The sequence below is a fragment of the Mus caroli genome, unplaced genomic scaffold (assembly GCF_978045245.1).
Source record: "Mus caroli unplaced genomic scaffold, Mus_caroli_1 scaffold_1, whole genome shotgun sequence".
Classification (NCBI taxonomy): domain Eukaryota; kingdom Metazoa; phylum Chordata; class Mammalia; order Rodentia; family Muridae; genus Mus; species Mus caroli.
This window is the reverse complement of record NW_028227256.1, coordinates 126,171,804-126,184,792: the sequence shown is the minus strand read 5'-3', so window position 1 is coordinate 126,184,792 and position 12,989 is coordinate 126,171,804. Positions and strand designations below refer to the sequence as shown.

Here is a 12,989-nt window from a genome sequence, read left to right as displayed (position 1 = left end):
CTTCTACATATAGACTGCCAGTTAGACCAGAACAATTTATTCTACTTGTGAAAATTCAAATCATTACTAATAGTTGCCAAAGTCAAGTTTCTATAAGGTGAGTGAGTGACTTTTTCAAGAAAGCCTTGAAATCCACTCCTCCCTCCCATTGCTCTCTGTTCAGTTCTTTTTATGTCAATCAACCATCCTCTCCTGAGGAAACCACTCTGGGGTCCCTGCTGTTAGTGAATGAGCACACCTCCAGTCATCCAAGAAACCCACACACTCCTAAGTAGTGTGACGTTAGGACTGAAAATATGAATTATATTCAAGGACTACAACTCTTGAAGCAGAGCTGGGTGAGGATAGTAAGGTCTTGCACTAGAGACTGAATCCAGAACATGTCTGATAAGCAGCCTCCATCAGGAATGGTGTGTCCACCCTCCCTTTCCTCAGCAATGATATCCTGACCATGTCTTCTATGAGTGATTTCAGACAACAGGAAGGGTGCCAGTTTCTGAAACCCAGGGAAGATATCTGCCTTCCAGTGGGTTTCAGAATCTAGCAAGGAGTCATACCAGCAGAAAAGAGATATGGACACATAAAGCCTCAGCAAGGAAGGTCTCAGTCCTGATTGAAAAGGATAGAGAGGAGAGGACCAGATAGACATTGAGGTTATAGCAGGTCAGTGAGCATGTTCAAAACTCAAGCTGAGAAAGTACTTGCCTGCCCCCAAAATGTACAGAAGCCACTATGGTGGGAGAGATGCTCTTGTTATTCTGTCTGAACTCCACACCCAATTACCTGGCAGCAGCCAGGTATGCTCCTCCCTACAGTTCTGGTAGACCTGGTTCACTATAAAAGGGGTTGTTTGGCCCTTCCTCTCTCTCTCTCTCTTACTCTCTTGTCTTTCTTACTCTTGCTTCCTGCTTGCCCCCTCTTTCCCCATTCCCTTCCTCCCTCTGTCCATGTGGTCAAGGCAGCCTTCACTTCTCTAATTTCTCCTTCTCTCTACTTTCTCTTCCTCTACTACTTTCTTAACTCCCCTCCCCATGCCCTAACTATAATATAACACACTGTAGCTGGTCTCTCATGGGGAAGGGATACCTCGGCCTGGGCCCACTGAGAGACCCCCTTCCCCCACAGCCCGCCAGAATGTATCTTAATAGCTATTTCTCTTTTTATGATCACAACAGATGTTCTCAGTGCAGAGATTCAACACCAAACTACATAGAGAACCTTTCTTGATAGTATAAAGGTGATGGTTTCCACAAGGCAATAGCAAATGATAAAAATTTGGGGTGGTGGTGGTAATAAGGTGAAGTAGTTTTAAAATGATCACCCAGGAGGGCAGTGAAGAGTGCAGGTAAGGGTGAAAGGAATGATGAGAGAGATATCTTTATAAGCCTAGGGTAGCCAGTCTGTAATAATCCTGTTAAGCATGAAGCAAGGAAATTGCATCCTAGATGCCCTTTGAAGTTGGAAACAGCTGTCTAATAGATTAAGCACAGGATGGAGGAGAAAAGGGAGAATGACAAATGATTGTTACATTTCTTCCTTGCCCACATATAAATAGTTAAACTCCTTGACATTGAAGACTCAGAGGATAGAGCTTCAGAAAGGTGTCAAAATTCAAGATACCAGGGAGATAGACATACAGAGGCATTATAACTTAGCAACTCAGCCCTTTCCTTTCTGTTTACATCTGAGAATCTAGTTTCTGAACCCATGAACTCATGCCTAAATCCTGTTACCCATTGGTGGTCAATCTGTACATCTGCATTAGATTTAAATACTAAGATATGAGATTCTATCATTCTCAGATGCTACATGCAGCCTAAATGACAGTGCAATCAAATCATCAACAACAGCAGCAACAGAATTACCATCAACATCATGGGGCGGGAGAGCCAGTTCAGTGATTACGAGCATTTGCTTCTTTTGGAGAAGACCCAAGTTTAGTTCCCAGGACCCAAGTTAGGCAGATCACAACCACCTGTAGCTATAGCTCCTAGGAATCTAACACCCTCTTCTGTCCACCCCAACCACCTGCACCCATGGACAGATGCACATACATGTACACATGCAAACACCTCATTAAAAGTAAAGATATATCCTAAAAAGAGCAATAAAAATGAACATGAAGCTGAGAAGGAGGGATCCTGGGGATGGGACGCTTGGTGAGAGGCAGGATGGATGCTAGGACCAATATGGATTGTGTAAATTTCAAAGAATAAAAATATTAACTATTGTAAAAGATACCAACGTTCACTCAAATACTAATCTTTTTAAGTGTAGAAATAAATTTCTTATACAAAATGCAGGAGAAAAAGTCTAGGCTAGGACAGGGGACTTTGAAGTCCTAGAATTAAACAACTCAGGCAGCATGGATTTCTGAGTGATAGCCAACTCAAGGAATTCTGTAACTAAGCCAACATATTAAAGAAAGGGAATGTTTAAAATCCCCATTTTTTTGTTTTTGTTTTTGTTTTTTGTTTTGTTTTGGCAACTAGTACAGCTCTCCTAAATGAACAAAGACTATATATATAAAAGAAGCACTCAGCACAGACTCTTTAAAGATTTCCATTGTACCAATGTGTCATAAAGTGATTCTAAGAGTCACAAGGCACCAACTCTGCTGCAGCCTCTGGCCTTTCAAATCTAAGCTTTGACACTTTCATAAGGCTCGAGGCTGCTTAAAGCATGGGCTCTCTCTCTCCCTCTTCAAATGGCTGAGATATGAAGCCAAGAACATGGGATAGAATCTTAAGTGATTTAATGATGACAGATTGATAGAATAATTGCATTAGTTAACGGCCATGTTTTGATTGAACACATATAGATTTGCAAACACTCCTGGAATTGAAACTCCAACAAAAGGTATTCAAATTAAATGTGTGCGTATATTAAAAATCAGTGCTCTGCAGCGTGACTAATTTATGATAATGTCTGTTGTCCTTTGAAAGTTGTAAATGCACTTGGAAAAGAATTAACTTGTCTTTTTTTTTTTTTTCCTGAACAGACCATCAACATAAGAGAACTGGTCAAGCCTTTATACATTTTATGCTCTAGTAATTTTTTTATTGGATAGAGTGGGCTATTGATTATGGAAAGCTACTCTGAATTTCAAGGCTCTCTGCTCTGCAGCAGATGGCTTTGCTAGCCAAACTCCACATATGTATTATTAATAGACTTCTATCGTTATGCACAGCACTTAACAGTACGTTAACTTCCTTACACTAACTGGGGAGCAGATCTTCTGTCCAGGAGGACTCATGAAACCACATTCTCTAGTAATAGATAGATCCAATAAAAAGGTGCCAATGTCCCGAGGAAATAATTTCAAATTCTTAGAAAACTTGTTTCGTTTCTGCAACAGAGTCTCCACAGTGTTCTAGGGTTCCAGGGTATGGCTCCTTTACTTCTCAATTGCTGCGGAAATTTGTTTAATTTAAACAACTGTAACAATGCCCCCTTAAAGGATCCATTAATCCATCTGACAACTCTTTATCGAGCTTGTATTATGTGTGGGGTGTTGGGTGCACTGAGAGAAATCGATGGCAGAAGATTTAAAAGCTGCGATTAGTGATATGTGTTAGAAGCCACGTTATGAACAAATCCAGACTGTGATCTCACTCCTAAACCTATCTGAGTCAATGGTTATAGCCAGTGAAAACAGAAGCTTTTTAATCTGGAAAATCAGAGACGTTATCAGAGGAGACCTTCTGAGAGTGCACAAGGTCTCTATAGTCATCAATGTCTGGAGTAGTTTCTACCGGATTATCTTCATTGAGCCAATTTCAGATTCTTTTTACAAAAACACCTTCCTTGGTTTCACACAAATTATATGATAACTGTATGCATGCAATACCATACGCATGCAAAATATGGTTCTGGATCTTTCTGGCACTTGAGGAGCCAGTCATTCACCCAGTGATTAGTGAGCACTGATTATGAACCAAACACTCTTCTATGTGCTCTTGGAAGGAAAGGAGAAAGGAAATAAGGGGAGGGAAGGAGAGAAGGGTAAAAGACAGAAGGTAGTACAGAGGGAGGGAGAAAGGAGGGACAGAGGGAGGGAGGGAAGGAGGGACAGAGGGAGGGAGCTAAGCAGGCCAGCCCTGCTGTGTGGGTTCCCATGCAACATCATTGCTAAGCACTGATAGACAATGTGTAGGTACTATCCTTTTTGGAAGAACAAAATTTTCAAGATTCACTGGATGAACAAATCAATGTTTTTTGTTTCCTCCTTTTTTGATTAACCTCGTGAGAGACTGAAGCAGATTTTGAAGAGAAATAGCTCCCAGAGTTCTTCCTAATTTTGCCATAGGGCAAAGAAAAACCAGTCAGGCTGGGTTTTTAACCCATACTCTTCCTAACATTCTGGCAGGCTCCAACAGTCACCCCCAAAATTCTAATCTCTAGAGTTTACACAAGGAAGAAAGAGTTTTATCTAGAAAATCTAAAATTGAGCTCAGTGATTCAATGAGATGTTAGGGATATCTGAGCTGATCCCTGGAGCCATGTAATGAGCAAATCCAAAGGGAATGTGGGAGCCTGGAAATGCCTCTCAGCATGAGTTTGCACAGAAAGACATTTGCCAAGGGTTTCTAACCTCCTCATAATAAAGATAAATTCCCACATATCAGTAGTGAGGAGGGAAGGGTGGTTTCACAGAACCTATCTCTTCTGTGCAGGCCAAGGTATTGAAACCACGTTTAATAAATTGTCATTTCTCCCTGGTAATGTTGCATAGTCTATGTGGCACCATTAGCCATGCAGCTTCTGCCTTGAAACTTTCTAAGAGATTTACTCAGCATTGGTCACTGTCACCATGTCATAGAGCTGCCTGCCATGCAGTTTCAATTTTTAAATGATTATGTAAGAGGAGGAACAGCTATTTTCATATGAAAACTTGTCTACCACTCATAGGTGATAGAAGTTGCTGGCGGGAGGTGTCATTTCTAACTAAGATGTATTGCAAGTGTCTCTTTCTCAAACATCCTTGTGTGATCATTACAAGTTCTTTCACTAGAATGGGGATCTCTTTGCAGCTACTTCAGAATGTTGGTCTGTCCTACTTCTTTGACATGAGGAGATTGATTCGTGACAGGCCCCTGTCCTTTGCTTTATTAGGACTTCACAGTACACAAGGCTACCTCAGCTTGCACAGTGTTTGAAAGCATTAGCGTGTGGATCTAATACTTGCACTTTCACTGTGACTCGGGGTGGGGGGAGAAATAAGGCTCTAGGCATTTTTATGCATTGCATATATTTTTAGTGTCTGAGGACAGCACAACAGTGAGAAGAATCCCACAGAACTCAGAGTCACAGGTGAAAATGAGACTCATCTCCTTCCCACACTTATCACCCTCAGTTAATATGTTTAATGTTATCCTGTAGCTGAAGAGAAGAGTACGTGTCTGCCAATCAACTCTGTGAGGTTGGAGAAGGGTGTTGCTTGAGCTGTCCTCGAGTCTGTGTCAAAAGCACACCCCTGAGATGAGGCAAGTGTAGACAGCACTAACTCTTAGTTCTAAAGTGTGACCTTATAACCACAACAGGACTAGTTCTGATCATTTAAATTAAATTACACAACGTCCAACAGTTCTATTCTCAGCAGTGCCTTTACACTGGCTCCTATTAGTTAGGCTTCTTGCCACACACTGGTGCTCTGAGCACTGACACACACTGGTCACAGCTGTGCTGAGTATATGGAGCCCAGCTGCTGAGGCATTCTCAACACTACGCTGGGGAAAGTGGGCGTTTGCAGGGGTGGAGTCTCTTCTCCCTCACCTGCTTTTCTTGGAGAATCTATATCCTAATTTCCAAAGTGGTTAGTTATTCATTTTTTTAAAAAAATATTCCCAACCCAAAATAGATCTTGCTTCAAAAAATTTCTCTACTAACACTATTTAATTCTATAAGTGGTGCTGACCAAGCCCATTATACCATTCCAGAAGTTTCTCTCTTCACATAATATTAGTATTTTATTTTTTAACAACTCATATGTCAGAAATAAATTTTATATAATTTTATTTGTTTGTTTTTTCCTGTAACAGAAGTCTGTGTCCATAAAAGGAGTGGCATCTGTCTATTGTGCTCTTTGAAGTCTCCCTACATTTAACCCTGGACTTAGCACTGAATGAGAACTCTATTTAATGATCGAACTTATTTTCCACAGAAAAGACAGAGGAAGAGTGAAGCCAAATCACAGTGTGAGGGTTTAATCAAAACAACGTGAAGATGCAGAGATCCATGTATTTTCCTGCTATGGAAAAAAAATGGAGTGAATTAAATTGTTTGATGTATGTGGACACTCATGAATTCTGGGATGGAGATAGGGGCATTTGTGTTCCTTAATAGATTTTTGTTTTCATTTTCATTGCTCACAATGAATTTTAATCACCAATGTCAAATGAGAAACAAAAGGAGATGCACAGCCTTTATGCTGTGTGCTGTATCTTCCTGTGGTAGAAGCCACAGCCCAGAACCCAGATAAACAGGAAGAGTGGCTGATGCTGATTTCTCTGTTGTTGGGCATTTGCTTTCCTGCCCATAACCAAGGAGAAACATTAGTTAACACATTGCTCTTGGCAGGCAACACTGGCTGCTACTTCAGTAATTCCTCCAAGAAGCTCATTTCCAGCAGATTAAACATTTAGAAAGGTTTGGGTTTTGTTTTTTTGGTTGTTGTTGTTGTTTGTTTTATTTTTTAAATAAATGCTAAACTCAGGCTTGTGTTGAAACAGCAGAATTAGAGGGTCAGCTTGTCATCAGACTGCCCTGCAAGTCTCTATTTCCAGACATTAAATATCAATGAATGAAGATCCCTAAAGCACCTTACTTTGGGTACATAGTTATCCCAGTTCCAACCTAGCTTGCTGTTAAGGAATAACATAAACACTTGAGTATGTCCCAGTATACATAGCTTAATTTGAGTGAGTCTTCATGGTAACAGTGAATGACCCCTCTCACTCTCAGAGTCTCGCTGAGTGAGAAACTCTCCTCTTCTACAAAGCCTTCATCTTTGGTTCAGTTATGCCTTTGCTATATTACTGACCCACAATAGTATATGATGATAACTCTATTCCTACCTGCACACAATTACAAAAACCAAATTAGACATCCATAAGAAAAGATTTACACCCTGTAGGAGGACCAGCAGTCTCAATTAATCTGGACCCCCGAGATCTCTCAAACATTGGACCACCAAACAGACAGCATATACCTGCTGATATGAGGCCCCCAACACACATACAGTAGAGGGCTTCTGGGTCTGTGTTCATTTAGAGATGATGCACCTAACCCTCAAGAGACTGGAGGCCCCAGGGAGTTTAGAGGTCAGGTGGGGTGGGGAATGGGGACATCCACGTAGAGACAGGGGGATGGGAAAGAAGTATGGGATGTGAAACAGTCAGAGGGGGAAATGGGAGGAAATAAATTATGTAGTGTAAAAAATAAATTAATTTAAAAAATAAAAATAAAAGATTTCCAAAACACGCAAAAGAAATAATATTCATCACGCAACTACTATGATATGTCATATAAGGAACAAGAACATTCTTTTTATGAAAGGAATAGAATTATACCTAAAAGCGAAAGACAAGACCTTCCCTTCTGTACTGTCTTTATGTCCTAAGCACTGGCCTGATATTTTTCACACTCAGTCTCTGTTTCAGTCCTATAATCTAAATGATACAATTAACAATTCCAGTATCAAAAGGCGTGACCCAGAGAAGATAAGTAGCTTTTTTGAGATGCCACAGCAAATACATGATGGACATAAAGTCTGATTACATGTATATCCATCCAGCCCTGAAATAGAAATGGATCCTAGTTATATCATGTGCAAGCCAATCATTCCCTGTGAATCAGTGTTATGAGAGGTGGCTGTAAAAATGGACAACATGCACTGGGTTCTATATGGTTAATATGTAAGGGATCATGCAGTGTATGCTACTGTGCTCCTGAAGTGTAGGGCAATAAGAATCTAAGGAGTCTGGAGCTGTAGAGATGGCTCAGTGCTTATGAGTGTACTGTTCTTGCAGAGGACCTGAGTCCAGTTCCCAGAACTTACATCAGACAGCTCACAACCACCTGAAATAAGAGCTCCAAAGGATCCAATGCCCTCTCTGGCTTCCATGGGCAATGATACTCACCTGCATAAATTCAGACACAAGCACACATATACACATAATTTGTTAAAAAATAACAAAATTTTAAAAGAATCCAGGAGACCTTTTAGTAATTTTCAAAGTTGATAGATGATAGACAAATAACAGACAGAGAGTGTTCAACACTGACCAAGAATATACCTATAGGAGGAATAGGCTAGAAATCTTACAACAGAGATGCATCTTTGAATTCCACAATATACACTTTATTCAGCATTAAGGAAGATTCAGACAGCTCACAACTACTTGTAAGACCAAGACGAGGGGATGGCATGCTCTCTCCCAGTTTAATAGCTACCCAGGCTCAGGAAAACAGAGCATCAGTCGTGTTTGTCACAAAATGACTGATTTATAAAAGGAGACCATTTTTTGCCTTGTTTAATATTTTTCTGGGAATAGAAATTTCATCCTCGTGTCTTCAAGGATACAAGAAGCTCTAAAAATTGTCTCCTGTAAAGATATATATCTAATAGGGAGTTCAGGACATCTCTGTATTTCTAATAGACTTCCCAATAGACAACCATCCTCAGGGATTTTTTGTCATTATGAGCTTGGAGTTCACAACAACCCCACAACCTTAAAGAGATACCCTGGAGGCCTTTACCAAAATGCAATATAGACAGCCTCCCCCAACTCCAAATGAATATAAAGATGTTAGACTCTGGCTTAAAATGGATAGTGAGCCAGTTTCCAATATCCTCTGCCTCGCCAGGGACTCTAGAAAAGAAGTTGTGGCAAAGACTGGCAAAGATACAGGTTCATAAGAGGATCTGAACTTAGATGCTGCAACTCATTAGCAATACAACACCAGGAGACTATTTAATATCTCTGCTGATGGCCTTATTTGCACAGTGAGCATGTTATGAAGGACTCTGGACTAGTGACAACTTCTTCACAAGTGTCTTACACCAAGTAAATGTAACAAACACTTTCATCCTTTACTCTGTTGAAGTACTAGAGGAAGAAAATAGAACGAGAAAATGAGAAACACTGAGGCCCGTTAGAAATTTTGTGGCATCAGTACTGTCAAAACAGAACTTGAATGGTGAGATCCAACACTGAAGTTCCTGCTCTCAAGCCGCTGTGCTGCATTGTCAAATAAAGGAGTCTTACACTGAGAAATATTTGGTAGAAACAGGTCCTTGCCTGGTTTACTGATCCTAACCTTTCTGTCACCACTTCAAAGGAGGTTATAGCTATTAAAATACTCAAGAGTGAAATACCTGGGACATGGTTGCAGAAATTCCCCTTCAGCAATGCAGGTCTCTTTCTCAAGAAGTTCTGGGCATTCCTGGCCACCTCCAATAGCAATATGCTTCACGTTCCGGCTCCTGCTTCTAACTCCAGGTGATAAAGTCCCAGAACGGCAGGTCTTGGAGCAGGGGCTCCATGGGGACCATTCAGAAGTCTCACAGTCTTTTGGCATCACACAAGGCTGGACAGTCAGAGGGAAGGAATCACGCACACAAAGGCTGAAAGAATGATAGCAGAAAAGAAAATTGAAACAAATTAAATAGGAGCGACCAGCATTATGAAAGTCTTACTATAAGAAAAATGGTTAATAATTAGTGTGACCTCTCTCTGTCTCTCTCTCTCTCTCTCTCTCTGTCTCTCTGTCTCTGTCTCTCTCTCTCTGTGTGTGTGTGTGTGTGTGTGTGTGTGTGTGTATGTATGTATACCAAGGCATATATGTGGAGGTAAGAGGACAGCTTTGTGGAGTTGGTTCCCTCCTTTCAATTATGTGGGTCGGGATTGGCAGCAGTGTTTTAACATCCTGAGACATCCCACTTGCTCTAATTTAGCATTTTAATGGGAATATTTTAAGGTACAGACATCAGAACAGAACTATCACATATATTAAATATTAAGAACATAAATTTATTGCAAACAGTGGAACATATCTATTGTTATATCTATTTAGGAGGCTGAGGCAGGAGGATTTCTCGAGACTAGGAGTTCTAGGTAATACCCCCTATCTCAAAAAAGAAATAATAATGCTTATTCTGTTTTACATGTAGCAACAAAACTACCTCACCCTAGACAGACACCTATAGAAGATACACTCTACCTTTGCCTGAAGTGTCCCCTCCACAATGTAAACTATTAACACTTAATGACTTGGCCCAGGCTGTGCCCTCTTACAGCTATGTTCTGAGTTACATTTTATTATATCCACTTTGCAGAGGGAAGAACTTGGATTCACAGAGCCTATATAATTTGTTCACTGTCCTATGAAGGCAAACAGAAGCTTGAGACTAAGGTATCTAATCTTAAAACTATTGAAATACTTCTTTAAATGGGGTATTGATTATGTTCCTACATATTATTTGGCTCTTAGCATCAATTTTTTCGCAAGCAAAGTTTGAGTAGAAGCGAATATTTCAAGAGTCTGATTGGAATGCAGTTATAGTAGAGCAGACACATATGATGAAGTCAACACTGTGACAATTATACCACTGAGAAGCACAAGAGAGGGAGTGATAAGCAAGCTGGGAAGGCTGTCAATGCTGGTATTTCAAAAGGCAGATAGGAGCACCTCAGATGCAAGAGAAAACTGTTTTATCCAAAGGAATTGTCCACATGAAACCTTGAGATACTACTACCCTGTTGGGATGTGAACCTATGGTGAGTTGGGCCCAATTGTTAAATTTCATACCACTTGGCTTTGTGTAAGTAACTTTAAAAATGACCATAAAGGGAGTATTTTCACTATAAAAATTGGCAAGTGCAATAAATCAATCTTCTCTAATCCCAAAAGCCTTGGTGCTAAAGCTTTACAAGCATCCCTGGGAAGAAGTTAAAACCCATTTTGTTTTGCTGAAGTATTGAAGTGTGAGACTGAAAGAAAGGAGACAGGATGCAGGAAGGTTATTCAAAAAATGGACTGGAGAGGCAAGAGAGATGTCTCAGTAGTCCCTCTAAGAGCCAGAATCTGAGCTCAGTTCTCAGCATCTCAGCATCAGTGTCAGACATCTGTAACTCCAGCTACAGGAGATCTGATGACCTCTTCTGGCCACATTAGACAGCTGCACTCACATGCATATACTCCCACACAGACATATAATTTAAAAGAAAATAAATCTTTTGAAAAAAGTAGGTCTGAAAACATTTCATGTTATGGGCTATAGAACATTAATTTAATAGAGATTAAACAAATTTGATTGGAAGAAAATCAGAATTAGAAAGATGATATTCCACATATTGACTCCCATTCTTTTATTTTTCTCAACCTTAATTCAGGTCAAACGTGCCTAAAACTTCAAGAGGAAAAGGATAATTTTCATAGAAATATATACATGTCAATGTTTGAATGCTAGTTCCCAAAGATGATCCAACTTAGGCTGATGAAATACTGGGCTGCACAAATGTTTTCAGAGTGATCCCTCCATCCATAGGCGTACTGTTTTGAGATTTATAAATTGGGAAGATATGTAAGTGTGCACAAGAAAACATGCTCATGGTTGCTTGTACTAGTGATCACTTTACAGTGACATTTCCATATCCATATGCTTTGTTAAGCCACTGAAGGTTAATGTCACAGTTTTAGATGATGACAGATGAATGTTGTATTCGGTGTGTCACTGCCTAAACTTTAGAACACTTAGAAATTTAGAACATGAACATTAGAACATTTAGAAAATAAAGAGGACAGCATGTGTCATGATAGGGTGTAGGGTGGGCAAGAGGAATGGAGAGAAAGAGAGTGAGAGAGAGAGAGAGAGAGAGAGAGAGAGAGAGAGAGAACTTGAGAAGACAGAGGCAAAGGCTGTTTATGTCCAAGTTCTAGAGGAAGGAGAGAAAGTACCCTGCCACTAAACTATGGTCATGGATGCCCAGATTCTAGATTTTGAGAAAATCAAATTATTTTGTTGAACAACCAAATGCATGGCACTTGCCCTGACAGTCGAAGCCAAAAGATTCAGAAATCTAGTCAACACATTCAAGTCATTTGTGGTTTTAGAAAATAGTTTTCCTTTTCCAAAATGTCCATCACATTCCCTTCTTCATAAAGAAAGGTTTGGGGCCCAGGGAAGTGCTCTAGTCAGTAAAACCTTAGTAGAACAAGCATGAGGGCCAAGCTTGATCCTTTACTTGAATTCAGGGATGGCGGTAAATGCTTATAATCCAAGTGCAGAGGAGTAGAGGCAGGTAGAGATCAGCAGCTTATTAGCCAGTTGGCCTCACTGAGTCAATGAACACAGACAGACATGGCGGGGTCCATTAAGCCCAGAGCATTTTGTAAAGGACTCCTAATCTTTTGCTTTCTTTATATTTTAATAAAAGGATTTTATCCTCTTGAGATGTAGCTCTTACAAGCTCATATTCTGAGGTTAAATTAATAATAATAATAACTAATAATATTTAAAAGTACCATATATGTTCCCTTTCTAGTTCAACCTGTGAAATTCTTTGTAATTAAGGGACTCTGAGTGCTCTATGTGGAACATCATAAATATCTGGACACTGATGTCTGCATCCAGTTAGTCTCCTGTCTACTGAGGTTCACTGTCTGCAGAAGAAAAAAGGACAATGCAGCATGATCCATGCACTCCCCATCCCTAGATTTGTGCTGACCTTTCGTGTGAGTGGAATCACCCTATGAACAACAGCACACAATGAACACTCCTGCCCACACCAGAACGGGAATCGATCCCTGCATAGAAGGCAGTGTGCCTTTTTAATGAAACAGGCGTTAGCTGTGGATTTGTCTTTCAAACTGGAGATGCTGTGATAATTATGCCTGCTTGACATTTATAGATCATGCTGTCATCTGTAAATTACCTTGCAAGTACTCAGCTGTAAAGGGAATCTTTGCAACTTAAAAACTCCCCT

The 12,989-nt window shown here is 40.2% G+C and overlaps 1 protein-coding gene across 1 annotated transcript in view; it reads right to left on the bottom strand.

The window, feature by feature from the left end:
- The window catches only part of Thsd7b (thrombospondin type 1 domain containing 7B), a 938,083-nt gene that overhangs the window by 590,375 nt on the left and 334,719 nt on the right, over positions 1-12,989 (bottom strand). The window contains exon 4 of the mRNA XM_085840847.1: positions 9,380-9,628. Coding sequence (XP_085696973.1) covers positions 9,380-9,628 — 249 coding nt within the window. The remainder of the gene's footprint in view (positions 1-9,379; positions 9,629-12,989) is intronic.